Consider the following 20,800-nt stretch of genomic DNA (forward strand, 5'->3'; position numbering starts at 1 on the left):
TAATAAATAGTATCTTTTTTTGATGGCTAGTCAAATTAAAAATGAATGCAAATGGATTTTGACTGCCCTTGCAATTACATCTTTGTCTTTTTGGAGGGCAACTGAGAAAATGTACATCACAATCAATTCCATGAAAACAATTTGAATAACGGACAGTTTGCAGGTGTCTTCATGAAACTGTGGTCTGGCTGAGTCTCCTGTGCTGGTGCAGCCACTGCATTAGAGTGTCAGAGATCTCCCTGTACCTCAGCCCATACAGGTATGGAGCGAACGCCCTGGGCAGCAACATGAAGACACACATATTGACTGTGCTGATCCACACGCGTAAATCCTGACTTATGTCTTTCTTCTGGAACAGGTAGAGCTCCATGATGAAAACAAAGCCGGGGGCAAAGTAGAGCAGGAGAAGGACCCCGTGAGCCAGCAGTGTGACCCGGGCCCTGGAGAAGCGTCTCTGCCAGATGCCCTGGGTCCTTGTTACCATGTAGAGCCGAATGTAGCAGACAAAAATGAGAACGGCACAGATGACCGCAGTTACGAAGAAGTAGACGTGGATCCCCCCTATGTTCTTGACCTGAATAAAGCCAAGGGAGATGAGGACCAGACACACAGCCACCCTTTCGTGCAAGTTTTCCCTCTCCACCTCCTTCATGATCACCAGGCTGAGAGGGTACAGGGCTGCCAGCACCCACACCCCCAGCAGTATGCGGTGGGTGCGGGCAGGTAGAAGGAGGTCATGGTAACGAAGGGGCCAGCGAACCGCAGCGTAGGTGTCGACCACCATCAGGGTGACGGTGAGGATGGCACAGCTGTAGGTGATGACGGTAACGGCTGTGATCAGCTCACAGACCAGCCTGGACATCTGAGCTCTCGTGGCGTTACAGATCACCATGGTCAGGTTGAGGACGAGGAAGAGCATGTCCGCCATCAGGGTGTTGGCCATCAGCAGGTAACGTGTCTCCTGACGCAGGGCACGGGACAGGAAAATGCATCTCAGGAGAACGGGGTTGGCCAGCAAGGTGGCCAGAGTGATGACTGTGGCTGGGATGGAGAACAAATCCAGGTGCCACTTCACCATGCACTCCACCCATTCCTGTGTGAGGTTTAAAATGGACATCGATGGCATAATTTTGTCTTTTCAGCTACGGAGGCACAGATGCTCTGACTGAGGTGTGTTTTACGGTGTGTTGACTACTTCCTCCAGTAGCTTCCTGTTAATGAAAAGACCATGAATTTAAGTCAACAGAGTGGCAAACCTGTAATGTATACATTTTTCAACTTCTTTGTCACTTTGTTGACTCAGACATTGATCAAACTTTTGTAGTGCTCCTCTTGGTTATTTATAGTCCAAAGGACTAGGGAAATGACAGGCCAAAAATTCAAATATATATACAGTGATGGTCTGTGTTATGTTCCAAATGAAAAAAAAATGCAAATGAAGATGGTGATGTAATAAATAACTCAATGTAACAGGAAACATTACAAGATGTTCATTTAACTTTTTTTCTTTTTAATTACAATTGACTTCAGTTGGACTGCAGTTTGGATGAAACAATCTTTTAGGGAATTTTATTACATACATTTCCCTACACTTTCAGATGGGGCATCAGAATTAAATATAGTTTTTCTTTGTATACAAACCTGATAGTTATGCTCCTGCCACCCCACTAAATGCTTACAAATACTCTTAACACTTGAGACAAAAACATAAAATCAGTTGGTTCTGTTCAAACTTTGCGTAGACACACCTATTGACAAATTATTGATTGGCCAAAGGTACGTTTTCTTACCTTATGTCCAGAACAGAAAAAACCTGTGTGTTGCACGTCCATTAGGCTTTGCACTTCTAAAAATCAATGGACGTCTTTTTTGACCTGTCTCACCCACTGGCCTTATCTGATGTCCTCTTTGTTGACTCATACAGATAATATAGGGATGGAGAAAGCTACAGCCACTTGACAGTCACATAGTAACAGGGAGGGGCTATCATCCTACCAGCTATTCCTCATGTTGCCACTTTGTCAGTGTTTCCTACCCACTAGTTGTATTTTTTGTGTTAACTCATTGAAAGCCATCGAGATTAAATTGATAAGATTCCCATCTTCTGTGAAATTGCTTCAACTTGTGGGGTCACTTAGGCAAAGTCTCAAACTTATTTTGACCGTGGAAAGACTATATGGGAGAAAATGTTTATGCGCCTCACAGGCACTGATGGCCAACACCGCCGCTGAGAGACATCAGTCAGCAGCAGTCCACGAGCAGGCATTTGCTGCGTTAACCGCTCAGGTCCAACAGCTAACAGCAGTCCTGACCCAGCAGGCAGTTTCAGCTCCTCCTCCTGCCCCTCTGATGCCTGCTCCAGCATATGAGCCCCGTGTGGGCACCCCAGAGCGCTACGCTGGAGAACCTGAGGGCTGGAACCCATTCATCACAAACTGCTCCATCCTGTTTTCCCTGCAGCCCTATACGTTTGCCTCGGAGGAGGCTAAGGTAGCCTTTACCATCAACCACCTGATAGGCAGGGCACGACTGTGGGGCAACGCCGAATGGGAGAGGCACACGCCAGCCTGCTCTTCCGTCCTAACTTTTCCTGCTGAGCTACACAAAGTGTTCGGGGCAGCCTCCAAGGGCCCTGATTCTACCGAGGGACTTATTGATCGGCGTCAGGGAGACCGGACAGTTGCTGATTATGCCATTGAGTTTCGCATTAGAGCACGCCTTAGTGACTGGAACTCTGCAGCTCAGTGTGACGCCTTTCTGGCTGGACTAGCAGAATACATTAAAGTTGAACTGGTCTCTTTTGATTTGCCTTCCGTCCTGGATGGCTTAGTTGAACTGACTTCCCGAGTGGATAGACGCATCCAGGCAAAGCAACAGGAGCGACGCAAGGGGGAGGCAGATCGCTGCTCTTCCACCCGGTCTCGAGGTCCTCCAGCAGCTACCAGCATCACCCCAGGGTCTCAACCTGGGGGAGCTGAACCCATGCAGGTTGGGCGCACCAGCCTCACTCCAGAGGAGCGTGAACGCCGCCACCGGGGGAATCTCTGCCTGTACTGTGGCCAGGCTGGTCACTTTGTATCCCGGTGCCCAGCAAAAGGCACGGCTCATCAGTAGTGGGGGATGTACCGTATTCATCTTTTGGAGCAACAACTGAACTTCTGACTCACCCAGAATCTGATCGGTATTTTATTCTTGCTTTAATTAAGTTGTCTTTATAGCTGTACTTAGGCCTACCTCGGCTGAGTAGGCCTTCCAGAACCTTAAGGCCCGATTTACTTCTGCCCCTATCCTCCAAGTCCCTGATCCTGAGAGACAGTTTGTTGTGGAGGTGGATGCCTCCGATGTTGGGGTGGGAGCCATCCTATCCCAGCGGGCTGCCAACGACCAGAAGCTTCACCCCTGCGCTTTCTTTTCTAGGCGGCACTCACCAGCTGAAAGGAACTATGACATTGGTAACTGAGAGATGCTAGCTGCTAAGCTAGCCCTTGAAGAATGGCGCCACTGGCTTGAGGGGACCAGTCTGCCCTTTTTGGTATGGACTGATCAAAAGAACCTTGAGTACATCCAATCTGTCAAAAGACTGAACTCTTGGCAAGCCAGATGGTCCCTGTTTATTACGCGATTCAACTTTTCCCTCTGTTACCGGCCCAGTACCCGCAACATCAAGCCTGACGCCCTGTCCCGCCAGTTTGTGGAGAAAGGGGATTCCACCCCTGGCAATGACAATATCCTTTCTGCTCCCGTCTTGGTTGCTTCGATCATCTGGGAGGTAGAGGAGAGAGTCAAGGCCGCCCTGGAAGACCAGCTCGGTCCTAGCTCCTGCCCTCCTGACCAACTGTTCGTCCCTCAGATCCTGAGCACTTCTCTCTGAGGAACACCACCACACTTTTTACTGTCTTCACAGGCACGGTCAGGATCTGGGGGTAATGGGACACCACTCTCTGAAGACTGCCTAATGGAGGAGGGGGATAGAAGGAAAAATACTGGTTCGATAATCATACAAAGCACCCATTAATATCAAGCATGAAGTAAATACACCAAAGATCATCAACTCACCTTCAACTAAACCTAATTTCCGCATGTTGCCCATGCGCTGCTGGAGCTGTGATTCCTTGACTGTGTAAAGTTCAGGACATTTCTCCAGCAGTTTCAGCACACTGGAAGGATTGAGGCCCAAGACAAACAGAGCCGTGAGGGTTGACAGAGCATGTTGGGCATCACCTCCTCCTCTGAGTTTGGACGTGGCTTCGTGTATCTGCGCTGCCTGGGAGTCTGTGAATCCCATATCAACCAGAGAGGGGAGGGACAGCTCTGGGACTGGCTCCCTGGGTTGAGGACCGAGTTCATGGTTGTGTTGCGTTGACCGCAGAGCGTTGTGGCTGCTGGAGGAACAGAACAATCTGCAACCGATGCATAGAGGCTGGAGGAGACATCTTCCAAACTGAAGTGGACTGAATACAGAGGAGGTGGCATTTATCGTTCATAAAATCATTCAGTCATTTGTTAAAGGACATCCAGTTTTAGACAAACACGGCTTTGAGGGCAAATGGAGTTGAGTGCTTTACCACAGTATGGTCATAAAACTGAGGCTGAGTGGCTTTTATGTTATGTAATAATGCTGATGATGACATACATATTTTGTTTGTACTATTTACTTCAACAACAATAAAAGAAGTGATTAAAAATTGTTTCAACACTGAGACACAAACTTGGAAAGCAAGGAAGTTCAGCATATTCTCATTTGGATCCACACAGCAGTAAAATAGTTCTTCTTCTTCTTCGTATTATTATTATCAAACACACAAGACTACAGTTGGCAGGGATGTTGAATAACCAATTTACTGAGCAGCGACCAGGGCTGTAGCTACCATTGAGAACACAGAGGACATTGTAATTTGAGTTGAGGAGGAGTTTTGTTCTAAATTTAGACACAAATTACGCATAGTGTTTAACAATCAGTAATCTTAAATATGATAGCTGTAGGCCAAAAATAAGATAAAATTAAGATATTTGAGTGTTTCTTCTGTGTTCTTGGGAATTTGGGGAGAGTTTTGAAACAGCATGTAGACAATATACACCAACAAACATTATATTGTAATAAATAGTATCTTTTTTTGATGGCTAGTCAAATTTAAAATGAATGCAAATGGATTTTGACTGCCCTTGCAATTACATCTTTGTCTTTTTGGAGGGCAACTGAGAAAATGTACATCACAATCAATTCCATGAAAACAATTTGAATAACGGACAGTTTGCAGGTGTCTTCATGAAACTGTGGTCTGGCTGAGTCTCCTGTGCTGGTGCAGCCACTGCATTAGAGTGTCAGAGATCTCCCTGTACCTCAGCCCATACAGGTATGGAGCGAACGCCCTGGGCAGCAACATGAAGACACACATATTGACTGTGCTGATCCACACGCGTAAATCCTGACTTATGTCTTTCTTCTGGAACAGGTAGAGCTCCATGATGAAAACAAAGCCGGGGGCAAAGTAGAGCAGGAGAAGGACCCCGTGAGCCAGCAGTGTGACCCGGGCCCTGGAGAAGCGTCTCTGCCAGATGCCCTGGGTCCTTGTTACCATGTAGAGCCGAATGTAGCAGACAAAAATGAGAACGGCACAGATGACCGCAGTTACGAAGAAGTAGACGTGGATCCCCCCTATGTTCTTGACCTGAATAAAGCCAAGGGAGATGAGGACCAGACACACAGCCACCCTTTCGTGCAAGTTTTCCCTCTCCACCTCCTTCATGATCACCAGGCTGAGAGGGTACAGGGCTGCCAGCACCCACACCCCCAGCAGTATGCGGTGGGTGCGGGCAGGTGGAAGGAGGTCATGGTAACGAAGGGGCCAGCGAACCGCAGCGTAGGTGTCGACCACCATCAGGGTGACGGTGAGGATGGCACAGCTGTAGGTGATGACGGTAACGGCTGTGATCAGCTCACAGACCAGCCAGGACATCTGAGCTCTCGTGGCGTTACAGATCACCATGGTCAGGTTGAGGACGAGGAAGAGCATGTCCGCCATCAGGGTGTTGGCCATCAGCAGGTAACGTGTCTCCTGACGCAGGGCACGGGACAGGAAAATGCATGCCAGGAGAACGGGGTCGACCAGCAAGGTGGCCAGAGTGATGACTGTGGCTGGGATGGATAAAAAATCCAGGTGCCACTTCACCATGCACTCCACCCATTCCTGTGTGAGGTTTGAAATGAGCGTCGATGACATAATTTTGTCTTTTTGTCTTTTCAGCTATGGAGGCACAGATGCTCTGACTGAGGAGTGTTTAACGGTGTGTTGACTACTTCCTCCAGCAGCTTCCTGTTAATGAAAAGACCATGAATTTAAGTCAACAGAGTGGACCACCTTCAAAATGCAAGCATGTAAATGCATCCAAATAAGCAGTAAGGTGTATAGAGACTATTTCATATACATATTTTAGATTCAGGATCTCAGGATCGCAGGCTGGGCAAACATGTAGTGCTCTTCTTGGTTATGTATAGTCCAAAGGACTAGATAAATGAGGCCAAAAATTCAAATATATATACAGTGATGGTCTGTACCCCTCGAGTGTTATGTTCCAAATGAAAATAAATGCTAATTAAGTTGTAAATAATGAACTCAATGTAACATAAAACATTACAAAATGTACATTTAACTTTTTTTATTTTTATTACAAATGGATGAAACAATCTTTTAGGGAATTTTATTACATACATTTCCCTACACTTTCAGATGGGGCATCAGAATTAAATATAGTTTTTCTTTCTATACAAACCTGATAGTTATGCTCCTGCCACCCCACTAAATGCTTACAAATACTCTCAACACTTGAGACAAAAACATAAAATCAGTTGGTTCTGTTCAAACTTTGCGTAGACACACCTATTGACAAATTATTGATTGGTCAAAGGTACATTTTCTTACCTTATGTCCAGAACAGAAAAAACCTCTGTGTTGCACGTCCATTAGGCTTTGCACTTCTAAAAATCAATGGACGTCTTGTTCGACCCGTCTCACCCACTGGCCTTATCAGATGTCCTCTTTGTTGACTCATACAGATAATATAGGGATGGAGAAAGCTACAGCCACTTGGCAGTCACATAGTAACAGGGAGGGGCTATCATCCTACCAGCTATTCCTCATGTTGCCACTTCATCAGCGTTTCCTACCCACTAGTTGTATTTTTTGTTTTTTATCTCATTGAAAGCCAAAGATTAAATTGATAAGATTCACATTTTCTGTGAAATTGCTTAAACTTGTGGGGTCACAAACTTATTTTGACCGTGGAAAGACTATATGGGAGAAAATGTTCACGCCTCACAGTTGTAACTCATCAGAGTCCTCATCAATCAGCCTCACACCGACATCATTACATCTTGATCACGGATATCAACTTCAAACCGGAGGGTTCACTCAGTCCAATCTGCTAGTAGCATGAGTACAAAAGAGAACAAGCGCTGGGTAACAGCGACAGCGACATTGTTTCCATGTGTGTTTTAGATAAGCATTTTCTATAGCACTGACAAACTTGAGTTCAACAAACAGATAAAAGGAAACATTTTATTGGTTCATTTATCACCATCGGATATGTAATTTTCTCTTATCGTGCGACTTCCTCTTTGAACAAGTTCTCTCAGTCCTCCCACAAGGCTCTGTCATTTTTTTCTCCTTTTACTGTATCCACCTTTCCCTCCAGTCTCCTCATCCTCCTCTACATCATCATCATCATCATCATCACCACTATCAGCTTCAATGCTGCCATGCTGCCGCTCTTCTTCCCGCCATTCTCTTGCCAGCAGTCTACTAAATACTTCATACTCCTCTGCTGGCGCATTGGCAACATGTGCGAGGAAGGCGTCCTGGTCAACGCTGAGGATGACGTCCAGTTTGGGGTTGAGGATGACCGTCTGGCCTTTCTTGTCTGGGGTTTGATACAGGCCCCTGCGCTCCAGAAAACAGTGTCGACAGCGCACCTCATCCAGAGTGAAACGAAACAGCCTGGACTTCACCATCTCCGCCTGTTTGACACCCATCCGGAAGTAGACGTACTGTGGAGAGAAGAGTCGGTACATGCTGTCATCGCTTTGGAACGACAAAAAAAAAAAAAGCACCAAAAGATAACCTCGAATAATAATATATAATACTAGTTGTTGTACAGATACAATGTATTTAGTAAGTGGAGTAGCAAGTAACCCAACAGACATATGGCTACATGGCATATGTCAGATTATTAGTGTCTTAATGTTCTGTTCCCAGTTCATGTATGGCCACCAGAGGGAGTACTATACCAGGAAGTGTTCACACTAACAAAAAAAGTCAGTATGGATACTAAAAATGCTTGATTTTTGAGTGTGCTGTTGATTGACACCATTGTCCCACATGAAAGGAAATGGATTTGCTGCTCACATCTGGGGGAAAAAAGGGCAATCAAATTGTGGATGGCAATGAAACAGGTCTTGTATCATTTCCTGTTAGAGCAAAACAATAAAGTATGTTGATTTCTTGTACGCCAAGTGGAAAAGTAAATACTGCGTATTGCATTGTGTTGTAGAAACAAAGGCTGTGTGAACAGCAAGAGGCTTATCTTTTACTACTGTGACCCCTGATGTGATGTTTGGTTAAGCTTTGAGGAAGTCAATAAATCCACCGTCTACCATAAGAACAGCACTTTACCGTGGGAGCTGTTGCTTATTTCTTTACCGTGGGAGCTGTTGCTTATTTCTAAGACTAATGATTTCAGGCCAATTTTTAGGCCTACAATTAATGACTATTTCAGATTTTGATTCAGCGTACCATCATTTATTCAATCAAATGTCAGAAAATTGTTTAAAATAAGGCCCATCTGTCCATGTAAAGTCTTCAAATGTCTTGTTTTGTCCAGTACAAAACCCAAAGATCTAGAGCCGAGGAGCTGGAATCAGTGAATGACCGAAAATGCAAACCTGAAACTTGTACTCCAGCTGACCCATGTTTTCCAAGACTACGGCCGGACTTTCTCTGAGGATGTCTGTGACCTGCTGAACGGTAAACTGGCACTTCTCTCTGAGGAACACCACCACACTTTTTACTGTCTTCACAGGCACGGTCAGGATCTGGGGGTAATGGGACACCACTCTCTGAAGACTGCCTAATGGAGGAGGGGGATAGAAGGAAAAATACTGGTTCGATAATCATACAAAGCGCCATTAATATCAAGCATGAAGTAAATACACCAAAGATCATCAACTCACCTTCAACTAAACCTAATTTCCGCATGTTGCCCATGCGCTGCTGGAGCTGTGATTCCTTGACTGTGTAAAGTTCAGGACATTTCTCCAGCAGTTTCAGCACACTGGAAGGATTGAGGCCCAAGACAAACAGAGCCGTGAGGGTTGACAGAGCATGTTGGGCAGCATCTCCTCCTCTGAGTTTGGACGTGGCTTCGTGTATCTGCGCTGCCTGGGAGTCTGTGAATCCCATATCAACCAGAGAGGGGAGGGACAGCTCTGGGACTGGCTCCCTGGGTTGAGGACCGAGTTCATGATTGTGTTGCGTTGACCGCAGAGCGTTGTGGCTGCTGGAGGAACATAACAATCTGCACCCGATGCATAGAGGCTGGAGGAGACATCTTCCAAACTGAAGTGGACTGAATACAGAGGTGGCATTTAACCCGGTCCACCGAAGAACCTGTGGAAAATAAATCGTCGATATATAATATGTTGCTGAATGATGGTTTACCAGTCAGGACAGGACAACGGCCGCTGTTATGGCCGTGGGGCAATCACACAAGTGGAGTTTAGTAGATGAGCTAAGATGTTGTTAGCATAAGTTAGCATACATGAAGGTTACAGCGGACGTATGAGGGCTGAGTCGTTTCTTCGACATTTGTTTTAAGTATGTGGGTCATGCATTTTACGATATAATAACTTTGTTTTACGTTGGACAAATATTAATAGTGTAATGTTTTAAAAAATTGTGATTCACCTGACGTGCAGCAACTCGGGTACCCATGCTTGTCCGTCGGACATATACTTCCGTCGTTCAGCCTCCTTAGAGGATAAAGGTTCCGCTATGTTCTGTGTACTGATGGGTTTACGAAAGAGACGAGATTTATACACAAGCAAGGTGGACTATTACTGATTAAGTATTTTAACCGTAACTTAAGTTTACGTACAACATTTGCAATACTAGGTTTCTCAGTAGATTTCTGAAAAATGAAATCCAATTAGAGCTTTTATTTTGGATATCTGCAGTTGGAATCAGTCACACGAGCAGCAGCTGCTAAAAGTATCCGACACATGTTAGAATCTGCAATTTGAATTTTTTTATTGCACTTACATTCAATGATTTACTGTGAGAATATAAAATTCAAAAACATTTACAATGTTTGACAAACTTTCTACAGTTCTGATCAACATGCAATTCCTCAACAAAGAAACAAGCACTCGTGTGTGGTCAAATATTTATTTATGTATAAAAATAAATAGATAAAATATTGTAAATATACTTACAATTTTTAATTAAAAACACTCAAGATTAAAATCATGAAGACAAAATAGAAAAGCCGGTTTGATAAAACAGTTCCCTTCAACTTCAATCAAACTAAATTCTCTGAAGTAAACAACTCACGGTTGTGGTCACTTCTGGTTTTGGTGGCAAAGCTGGATCCCTGTTACAATTACTATGAATTTAATGCTTCAAATTTGACATAAGTCCAAAGAATAAATATAATACATATAATACATAATCTAAAAAGGAAATCATGATGAAGCTTTTGCTTTGTGTTGCATTTGGCAATTACAAATATGTAAATGCTATTCATCACTCTTGGTGGCAAGCTGTGTAAACTCCATGAAGGAAAAAGGTCCATTTGTGTGTGAGAGTACTGGTTAGACGGTAGTGTTTGATTATGGCCTTGGACTAAGACAAGCTTACTTTTTCTTACTTTGCACTTAATGTCCCTTTTGTTCTGCTGCACACTGAATGTTGGACGAATGGCTGGGCACAAATTCACTCTTTAATCTTCATGGAGGTACTTCTGAAGCTCCGTTTCTAGGGCCACCATTGACAACCTGTCATCTTCATCCTCCTCCTCATCATCAGGAAGAGTCTCGTCGTGTTCATCTGGGAACAAGCCATGCGTGATGAACACTTTAGGAATGGGCTCCAGGTGCTCTGGTGAGTCTGTGAAAAGATGAGAGGGTCCTGAGTACGTCAGCTGTGACCGACTTTAATGTGAAAAACTGAGACAACAGATCGTACAGATTCTCTACGGCAACGTCTATGCAACGAAACAGTGTGACATCACAAAACTAATGACGTGTGCATTCTTGAACCTCTAAAATGAAACAAAACAAGCCGGGCCAGGAGCTATTTCCTACTACTTTAAAGTTTGATCGTATAGGTTTTTAAAGTCCAGTTCAAAAACATTAAGATTAAAGCCAAAAGCAGTTGTCAAGACAAAGCTTACTCAATTAGTTTAGAGGAGTTAGCAGCTTAGCAGCTTGTTAAAGCAAGGTGGGAAAATAAGTTAAGTAAATCTATCTCTTTACATCCAAATTAAGATGGTAAATTTACAAATATTGCAAAATGTAGAAAGAAAGTGATATTTAAGCCCTATAATATCTGAAGTGAACATTGTCAGTCTAGGTCTGGTGTGAAACAGTACTCACAGTAGCTCTGATTGGCAGGGACCACCTCTGTCCAGCTGTACTCTGCCAGTGAAATGGGCTGGCTGATCCAGGACTGCAGCAGCAGCTGGTCCAGAGTCATTCTCTGAGCGGGATCAGGTTGCAGCAGCTCACGTAACACACCATGCAGGTCTGAGAGGGTGCATGGAGACATTTCAGCACAGAATAAAAATGTTTGTAGACACTGAAAGGCTCATGTTTTTAGGACGACGTATTAGGGCCATTGTAGTGGTGCAAAACCCTGCTGACAAAAATAGTTTTGTTTTTTCTTTTTGTCAAGGAACCAGATTGTTTAACTTTGTGAGGTCCTATCGACCTCATCACACCACAGATGCCTCCGTTAAACACTGCGGTGAATGCAAAATATATTTTATTGTAGCAGACTCTCTATTCTCATCCACTTATCTTATTCTAGACATCGCTCTCCACAGCAAACTCTAAGGACATAATTCACCATAATCTGTGGTTCAACACAAGCAGTTATGTCATGTGCCTTTTCTGTGTTGTTTTCCCTTCACACTGACAGTTATCCTTTAAAAGTGTCCGTGTGTAACTACAGAAACAGTGTGTTCGCAGTAACGTGTCATTCAGCTGTGCTGAATTAAAAGACACTTTTGTGTAGTCAAAAATACAAGTTGTTCTTCTCTACTTTCCTGTGACTTCTACAATATTAGTATTTATTTATGTTCAGAAAAGAACATGAATATAAATTCATGAGAAAGAAGTCTAAAAAAAATTTTTTTTTTACTTCTTTCTCATACTTTATAATCTCGCAAGAGTTTTATCTCATAAATTGCTTCCTTCCTCATTATTATAATTGGTTGACCTGCGGTGGCCCTAATACGCTGTTGTAAAGTTTTGTATGTGACAGTCAGAGAGCAGCAGTATACCTGGAGAGATGGGGAACGGGGGCTTCAGTTTGGCATTCAGGATCTCCTCGACGCCACAGAAAGGGTTCTCACCGAACAGCAGCGTGTAGAGCAACACACCAAGAGACCACATCTCCAGCTCTGGACCCTCATAGCTACAACCAAACGACGACACAAAAAACTATTTGAAACAAGCTTGTAATTGGCAACATGGAAAACATGGCAGCATTGTATTCCCCAGTAAATGTAGTGTCTGTGTACGGCTTTGTTGCTTTACAATTGGTATATCCTTAAAGCTCCATGTAGTTTAATTGTACATCGTAAAAGGTTAATGAGTCATTAAAGTCATGCAGGACTAGAAAACAGTGCTCTGACCTAGATTCTGTTTTAATGCTTTAAGAGAACTGTGTAATCAAAAGGACACCTATTCCCCTTTTAAACTAAACCATCTGAAAAGAAGAAGGAACCGATATGAAATGTCCTATTTGTTGGAACAAATGTCACTTGTCGTTCTCGGGCATTGTGTACATACGGAGTTCCCTGAAGCACCTCCGGGGAGCAGTACTCCAGTGTGCCACAGAAAGTGTAAAAGAGCTTCCTGGGAGCCATCATGGCAGCAGAGCCAAAGTCTATCAGTCGCATGTGGAAACATTTGTCAATGATGATGTTCTCATCTTTTATGTCCCTGTGAAGGATGTTTTTAGTCCTCAAATAGAAGACAGCGGCCACCAGCTGGGGAAGAGACAGAACCTCCAGTTTAGACCAATGAATGCTTCTCATGTCAGAGCCCATGCTCCTGCCATACGTATTTTCTTGCCCGTGGACGTACCTGTCTAAAGATGTAGCTGGCCAGGGGCTCATCCAGCCTTGGCTGCATGTCTATGAACTCAAAAAGGTCTAAGCCATCTCCATGTTTCTCCATCACCATCTGGAAGTAACTGCCATTCTCAAACACCTCCAGCACCTAGTGGCACACACACACATATAGCATAGCAAATAAAGTTTTTTTTACAACCTTGTGTGTTAAAGGCTTAAAGCTCAGTTACCTTGACTATGTTGTGGTGCTGTACTCGCGTCAGTATGGCAATCTCCTGGCTGACTGGTCCCAGCATGGGATCATCTACCCAGCAGTCCCTTATAATCCTGGCCTTGCTAATGAACTTCACTATCACCTGCGAATTAAAACAAAGCTTATGATCCATCTTGGTTTACTATGAAATCGATGACATTGATATCAATATTTCTACACAGATGAAAAATGGTATACGTTTCGTCATCAACGGAAATATTTTCTTACATCTGTTCCATCAGAGCGCCTTACTGCTTTCCAGACAAAACCAAAGGCTCCTTTACCGACAGCCTTCAGAGGCTGGTACTCTTCTTCAAACTGCCCGTCACAGGCTCGAGACTGCTCTAGATCCATGGTGGAGCGCAACACCTCCCCATGACTGGCATCACCAATCCTCTAAAAGGACGAGAAGACAGAACGACGACTTGAAAGCAGAACAACATATTTCACATTTTGATAGACGAGATAGTTTGTGTACTAACTCAGCATGAAAGACATTTACTGACCTCTCCTAGACTGGCTCCTGACTGGTCGTACAGCGGTCGATCTGTATGCAATAGTGCCCCCTGCTGGCCAGGCCTACTCAGCCACACACAGAACATGGAGCTTCCATCAGGGAGGTTAGTGCTGCACACATCACACTGCACATCTGGAGAGAAAACAAGGTACTGGTTAAAGGCTTTTTTTTTTTGGTAACACCATGTGTAGAATTTTTGAGGGAAGAATAACAGTAGCAGCGGTACCAACCGACTCTCGTGCCGTCTCTGTGGTACGCGATTCCTTCGTATCGCCCCTCCTGTATCTGTGTAGCGTCTGAGGACGAGTTGTGTCCATTCACCTTCTGTTTCTTAGGAGTAGAGGTAGCAGGAATGTCCGTCATTGACTGAATCCCGCTGTTCGCCGGCATGCTGAACTCTCGACTCTTTTCTTTGTGAATTGTAGAAAGAGCCGCCCACTGATCCTGCTCGCCCTGGTTGTTTTCTACTCGCTCCTCACTTCTGGCCTCGACACCAGCGCTCCCCGTCTCAGCGTCCTGGTCGGACCCGACCACGCACGGGGAGGGCGTACGCAGCAGCTCGGCTGTATCGCAGGACGTCATGGAGCGTTGGTTATTATTTATGTACCCTCCGCCACTGAGAAGCTCCATACTACTGCTCAGATCGAGGTCGGCTAGGGCCAGGGTCACCAGATCACCATCGCTGTTAACGTCGAGGTAACAGCTGGCCGAGTCTACTATGTGTGCTGAAGGAGAATCCTCCGCCGGGCCTGGATCAGAACCACCATGGCCAGCGAACGTTTCACAGAAGCCAGAGGACGACCTGGGGAATTGAGTTTTAATAAACTGATGACGAAGAACAACAACTGATGGCGATAGATCAACAAATCCCGATGGTATTATTTTATCAAAAGAACATTCTGAAGAATGTTTACAGTTTTCTTTCACATCTCAAGCCGGCATGTCACTGACAATAAGGGCTGCATCACATTCGCATCACTGAAAACTCTGACCTATTTCAGTGGCTACTAGCTACTTATCTGTAAAAGAAAAGTTATTCAGTGAAAAAGAGAATTAAATTCTTCAGTGATGTCTGCAAATCAGTGCTAATGTATCCATGTCTATGAGCCTCGGTAACGTAAATAACTATTAGACTATCATAATTACATGTGAGGTTTTGTGATTACATGCAAATAAAGTTAAAGCCAGTTACATATTTTGGTGCTAACATTTTATGAATGGTCTCTTGAGACACAGAACTGCCACTTGTAACTACCCCCACCTGCTCTCCAGTGAGATGACCTCAAAGCTGGAGTCTTGGAGGACCGAGCCACATGTGCGACGGGCTTTGCCTCCGTCAGGAGAGGTGCCACCCACCCTGCCAACAGCCGGTCCATTCTGACTGGGAGTAGCTGAAGAAGTCAAAAACAAAAAAAAACACTGAAAAATGCTCAAAGACGGACTATTTTAATGCCACTGCACACTGTAAATATGAATTATTACTGTGAACTAAAACTACAAGTCGCATCCTACCTGAGATAATCCTGATGGCAGGTTGATTAGCTCTGTGAACTTCACCGTCGAGCTGCTGCTGCTGGTCTCGGTTCTGGTGTGGCGGTCCGGAGGAAACCAGGCAGTAGGTCTCGTCTTCTGGAGGTTCCACCAAGGCGAACGTCTTGAGCAGTGCCTCAGTGGAATCAGCTCCGTCTAGCTGGCTGGTGCAGAGAGCGACCCGGGCTGCCTCCTCCATCAACTCCGCAGTGTCATCGGCCCTGAGGAAAGAAACGCTGGATTTTCATCTAAGCATTGGAATGCCAATCAGGATCAAAGAACAATGTAATGATCATAATATAAAAAGGCGTCCAGTACTAGATATGTTTTGAAAGTCATTTTGTGAGCAGACGTGCACACACAGATCGATTTAAACCTTTACTGGATGTTGCTTAGAATCAGTGCATTCATAGATTTCTGACTCTCATCCATAAATGAGCGTGAGGATACATGTAACACCCAGAAATAATCTAATGGGAATGTGACGTTTAATGATCACTTCTTATTCACAAGGAATTCAATCTCATTGAATATTTGACTTCGGGAATCATAACTGTAAACGAGCCATTATGGAGGAGTATTCTCTCCAGGCACTCAGGTTGATGCACGTTCTTGTCTGGAAGCTGTCGATTTGACATGTTTAGCTGTAATAAAAGCTCAAGACTATTAAAACCGTGTAGTGTAGTCAATCGTATGATAAAGAAGGTTATTAAGCAATAATTAAAGTACGTACGACAACCGTTTGAGGCCTTAATTATGTATCATTGAAATGCAAGGGCGGCTTTATCAACACCATGGGACATTAACTCTTGGTAGTGTAGTAAAATATACATTATAACACTACAGCAATACCATAGTAATATGGCTGTCACAGGTCTGGTACGTTTCTTTCACACTTTGGCAGTATGAAGGAGTTTTGGACTAAAAACATCCAGGTAGTTTATGACAGGGACATAGGGATTAATACTCACATAACCACTCGTGTGGAGGTGACAGCCGGAGGAGAAAGAGTGGACAAACCGCTGCCCGGTTTGTCCAGCCGGGCGCTGGTTCCAGTGAAGATTTTGCCTCTCCCTGTGGAGGTTATTCCCAGAACAGCCTGATGCACCATGGCCATATCACCCGCCACCAGTGAGGACGGGTCTGAGGATTGAGAGGACACATGTGTGAGGTGCATATGGGGAAAAATGCCTGTTTAGACAAGATATGACACATATTTATTTACGCCACAGAAGCCTGTGTATGCTGTTTGACCCAAACAAACGCTCACCATATTTCCCTGACATTTTGGAGAAGGCTGTACTTTTATTAACCTCTGCTTGAGACTCAGAGAAGGGGCCGCTGGCCTTGCTGTCCGTGTCAGACATCCATCCATAGAAACCAGGCATCAGAAAAGTGACACTCTGTTGAGGACCAAGCAGCAGAGACAGAAGTGAGAGTAGGCAAAGCAGTCGGACCAGACAACCTGGCTCAGCTGGTCGTGTCGGCTGACCTTGCTCAGCAGCTCGTCCTCGTCGTAGCCGAGCAGGCTGAGAGCCAGGTGGTTGTGGATGTGGCAGATTGAGCCATCAGGGTGGAGCAGGAGGAGACCGCTCAGAGGAGCGAACACCCAAACTGTCCCGGAGTACTCCAGCGCAGGGCTGGGGGAGAGGACAACGCTGTCCGCTTTCACGTCTGCAAGAGTCCAGACACACATTGAAAGAGCACAACTCGTTAGTACATTACAGTACGAGACGAGTAACTTATATTGGGGGGCACAGATTTACCCGATGGTGACTATTTTGTATATTTGATTGGTTAAACATTGTAGCCAATATCTGATCCAGCTAATTGAGTCAGTATCAGCCCAATATCAGTATCAGTGTGTCCCTAGAGAAAACCAAAAAGAATTAGCAAAAATCAACAAACACAGCCCTAACTTTTGCTTTGTGACGATGCGGTTTTCAGATCCAATGTTTTTCCAAATTATTTATTTAGCTCGAGAAGTAGAGGAATGTTCTCAAGCCCTTAAAGGAACAGTGTGTAGGATTATGGGGGATTTATTTGCAGAATATGATATTTATAACTAGATTTTCATTGGTGTATAATCAACTGAAATTCAGAATCGTTGGGATTTCGTTACCTTAAAACGAACCGTTTCTATCTACAAAGGAAACAGGGTTTTCATTACTTTTCCAGCAGGGGTTGTGTAGCTTGTGTGTATTTGTTGTACTACAAAAGGCTGAGGAGTATTAACCGCAGGATGTTCAGTGCTTGGGCAGCATAACAGACGGTGGATAAGGCACCAATTTCTCCAAAATAATATTGAGTGTCGTTAATCCCTCTTTGACCGAGCATCCCTAAAAAAACACCGTACCAGAGGACGGCTCTTCAGGGTTTAAGCCGGTTGACTTGCACACAGAGGAGGTGAGCCGACGGTTTTCCTGTGCATCGGATCTTTCAACACTCTCTGTTGCACCGGTGGAACCAGACCCATTGTTGTGATGTCGGGACCTCCCACACACCACTGCCCCCTGAAGCTTGACACACAGTGGGACGGATGCACCCGCTCTGCTTTTACCACACACTCTCTGAATCCTCAGAGTCTGAAAGAAATGCAAAGTCAAACATGACAGACTTACAGAAATACCTGAGCGCTAAAGCGTTGTGGGATAATATTTATTTCTAAAAAAAAAAAAGCATATTGGTAAACAGAAACTTGAAGCGAAGCTTAAGAAAGGGAGCTTTCCTCAGCTGAGTGGAGCCATTTTGGCTGTAAAGTGTGCTTACTTTGGGCAACGCATTACTGTGCAGGGGGATTTGTAAAGAGGGGATTAGCTCCTTCACAGACACCCCTTTTAACTCGTCAGGATGTTGGTATCCATGGAGATGGGCAAACGCCAAGTCACAGGTTAGGATACTACCCTAGAAAGAAAAATGAAGAAAGCAGGAATTCTCATGAAAAATGCAAAAAGAAAAGAAAAATCTCACTACCATGGCTGCTAAATAATGACATACTTACATCTTGTGTAAAGGAGAGAAAGGCGGAGACTCTTTCCACACTTTCCATCATGACAAGCCAGTGCTCTTTATTTTGTGACCACCTGTGGGTACACACCGACACTGGCATCTCTCCAGATAACGTCACAACATCCACCTACAGAAAGAGCAGCACGTTAAACACACTATTATTTTAAAGTTTGGTCCACCATTCGTCCAGCATTTTTCATACCACTTTTCCAGACACGGCCGCAACAGTTCCATCCACAAGGGGAAAATCTTCTTCCAATGCTTCTTCCAGGACCTGACTGGTTTTCTTCAAGATGGAGAGCAGCTTTTTTCCAATCAGCTCACTGCTGGAGCACTCGAGCAGTTTGCAGGCCTGTTCATTTGCTGACAATATCTGAAAAAAGGTTGATAAGAAACACATTTACAGCACACGCTCGAGTTGCAATATTTCTAATTCTGCAGAGTATTTATTTTTCAACATGGATATTAAACCTATTTTCCATGTTTTTGTGTCTAACTGACTAACACGGACAGCAATTTCTGAAATTGGTCCAGTATTGAGCGAGAGCGCTGCAGGCGGCTGCAATATAATCATATCCGGGCAATTTGGCACCGGCAATTTACGTCCACTGAAAGTCCTTGTTTTTGCCACTGACAGTGTCTGACATTATGTCTGACACTGTGGAAAGAGTCTCGCTCAAGGAGTGGTCTCGTTCTGAGGTGACAACGGTGGCAACGTCAGGCAGAGCTTGTTGTGTTGGGAGTACAGAGAGAGTAGCTTTGTGTTATCTAAAAGATATTTAATGTCATGGCTGAATATTCAGATGATTTCGACAATGTGGATGAGGTCTTTGAACTAAATTTCTGCCCATATTTATTTGAGCCAGGGTTTAAGGATGAAGAGCTACTACAAATTAAAGAGTGGACGAGGAGAGAGAGAGATAGAGAGACTGGGCGGAGGAGGGCGACCCAGCTGCTGCAAGGCCGCAAAGCTCGGGAGACTGGTGGTGTTCCTGCAGGTGCTGTGACAAAAGAAGAAAGCTGTAAAATGTGGGAGCTCTTGCTGCCCGATATTAAGATGTCAGAACTAGACTTCTCCTTGAGCGGGACTCTGACACCATGACAAAGGGACCGGATCTGTAGGGTCCTTTCCATAATGTTGTCAGACACTTATAATAAAAATCAGAGCCTTTTAGTGAACGTAACGTTACATTGACGCCGCACAATTGCATGTGTTTTGCAGCTGCCGGTTGATAAGATACAAAACCACAGAAAACCCTGAAGTGGACTCATGGTACCTCTTTGGTTTTATGGTGGACCGTAAGAACAGCTTTGTTTGGGTTGAGGGTAGATGGAGATCCAGGCAGGCCAGAGTCTTCAGAGATGAGCTGACTGAACAAGCGTTCCTCTCTCTCTGACATAGTGGACGGGTGAGGCAGGGAAACAGCAGAGCCTTTGGAGCCACGGTGTAAGCTCGAGATCTGAAGGTTTCTTGCTGCGACAGAAGTGCAAACAGCCACATTTTCACCTGCAAGAAAAAAAAGAAAAGAATAACAAACTCTGCGTGTCGACTGTTTAATCGTGTCAGCTCTACTCTCAATTACGACCAAAGTAGTTCCACTCACCTCTCGAGGAACCAGGATAATAACGACGCTGCAGAGCCCAGAGGCCCTTCTTGTACAGCGGCCTCTGAGTACACGGGTAGGACTTATTCAGGTCGAAGTCATCCTCCAGGAGATCACAGGTGAGGTCGGGCACCACACAAATAGTGTCTCCTTTAACTCGATTGTAGCTTCGGCTCCCCCCAAAACGAGCCTCGGTCGACAGCGACATTGTTGTTGTTTATCCAGCTGGTTTTGACAATGATTGACCCACACAGATAATTAATGGATTGCAGCATTGTAACAATAGTGTATGTTTAGTTGCTCGCGTCTGATGTGAAGATTGAGAGCGAAACAACACTCACCCCGTAGAAAGAAACGGTGCGGCCTGTTTCCTACAAGGGAGCAGCAGCTTCAGTTGACGCTTTGTTGACAAGGTAACGTTACCGTCACTGCGCTGTGTGGCTAACTAGCCATCAGCTAACGTAAACGTTACTGCCGCTACAAACAAAACCACGGTCGAGCGGTGTTTGGTCCGTAAATTGCGGTGTTTCCGGTGCA

The 20,800-nt window shown here is 44.7% G+C and overlaps 3 protein-coding genes and 1 pseudogene across 4 annotated transcripts; all 4 read right to left on the reverse strand.

Annotated features, from left to right (window-relative positions):
- Positions 1-133: 133 nt before the first annotated feature.
- LOC306706084 (putative G-protein coupled receptor 148) lies at positions 134-1,920 on the reverse strand (annotated as a pseudogene). Its single transcript has 2 exons — positions 1,791-1,920; positions 134-1,211 (listed from the first exon to the last, which is right to left on the reverse strand). The product of its transcript is annotated as a putative G-protein coupled receptor 148 (transcript).
- A 3,308-nt stretch (positions 1,921-5,228) lies between these two features.
- LOC306706085 (putative G-protein coupled receptor 148) lies at positions 5,229-6,221 on the reverse strand (the record flags this gene model as incomplete). The annotated part of the gene is made up of 1 exon (XM_079172994.1): positions 5,229-6,221. One exon carries the CDS (start codon positions 6,219-6,221, stop codon positions 5,265-5,267), a length of 957 nt encoding a protein of 318 aa, XP_079029120.1. The 3' UTR covers positions 5,229-5,264.
- Positions 6,222-7,442: 1,221 nt separating this feature from the next.
- Positions 7,443-10,002, reverse strand: mterf4 (mitochondrial transcription termination factor 4). Its single transcript, XM_079172669.1, has 4 exons — positions 9,960-10,002; positions 9,227-9,662; positions 8,939-9,123; positions 7,443-8,044 (listed from the first exon to the last, which is right to left on the reverse strand). Exons 1-4 carry the CDS (start codon positions 9,984-9,986, stop codon positions 7,652-7,654), a joined length of 1,041 nt encoding a protein of 346 aa, XP_079028795.1. The 5' UTR covers positions 9,987-10,002; the 3' UTR covers positions 7,443-7,651.
- A 469-nt stretch (positions 10,003-10,471) lies between these two features.
- Positions 10,472-20,739, reverse strand: pask (PAS domain containing serine/threonine kinase). The gene is made up of 21 exons (XM_079173622.1): positions 20,605-20,739; positions 20,264-20,488; positions 19,937-20,166; positions 18,862-19,032; positions 18,652-18,786; positions 18,420-18,554; positions 18,007-18,235; positions 17,143-17,324; positions 16,921-17,053; positions 16,622-16,793; positions 15,633-15,871; positions 15,382-15,511; positions 14,351-14,922; positions 14,110-14,252; positions 13,832-13,999; positions 13,581-13,706; positions 13,364-13,498; positions 13,067-13,266; positions 12,556-12,689; positions 11,648-11,797; positions 10,472-11,159 (listed from the first exon to the last, which is right to left on the reverse strand). The coding sequence occupies exons 2-21, from the start codon at positions 20,469-20,471 to the stop codon at positions 10,993-10,995; spliced, it is 3,759 nt and encodes a 1,252-aa protein (XP_079029748.1). The 5' UTR covers positions 20,472-20,488; positions 20,605-20,739; the 3' UTR covers positions 10,472-10,992.
- Positions 20,740-20,800: the final 61 nt, after the last annotated feature.

The sequence above is a fragment of the Pholis gunnellus genome, assembly GCF_910591455.1.
Source record: "Pholis gunnellus genome assembly, chromosome: 14".
Classification (NCBI taxonomy): Eukaryota; Metazoa; Chordata; class Actinopteri; order Perciformes; family Pholidae; genus Pholis; species Pholis gunnellus.

Bases quoted from the DNA above. Each gene is read 5' to 3' on its own strand.
- mterf4 (XM_079172669.1), bottom strand. From the start codon at position 9,986: ATGGGTACCCGAGTTGCTGCACGTCAG. The intron at 9,663-9,959 runs GTGAATCACAAT...TATTTTCCACAG, and splicing joins CCCGAGTTGCTGCACGTCAG to GTTCTTCGGTGGACCGGGTT. The intron at 8,045-8,938 runs GTTTGCATTTTC...TTCTCTCCACAG, and splicing joins AGCTGGAGTACAAGTTTCAG to TACGTCTACTTCCGGATGGG.
- pask (XM_079173622.1), bottom strand. From the start codon at position 20,471: ATGTCGCTGTCGACCGAGGCTCGTTTTGGGGGGAGCCGAAGCTACAAT. The intron at 18,787-18,861 runs GTATGAAAAATG...CTCTTTCTGTAG, and splicing joins CGGCCGTGTCTGGAAAAGTG to GTGGATGTTGTGACGTTATC. The intron at 18,555-18,651 runs GTAAGTATGTCA...TTTTCTTTCTAG, and splicing joins TTCTCTCCTTTACACAAGAT to GGTAGTATCCTAACCTGTGA.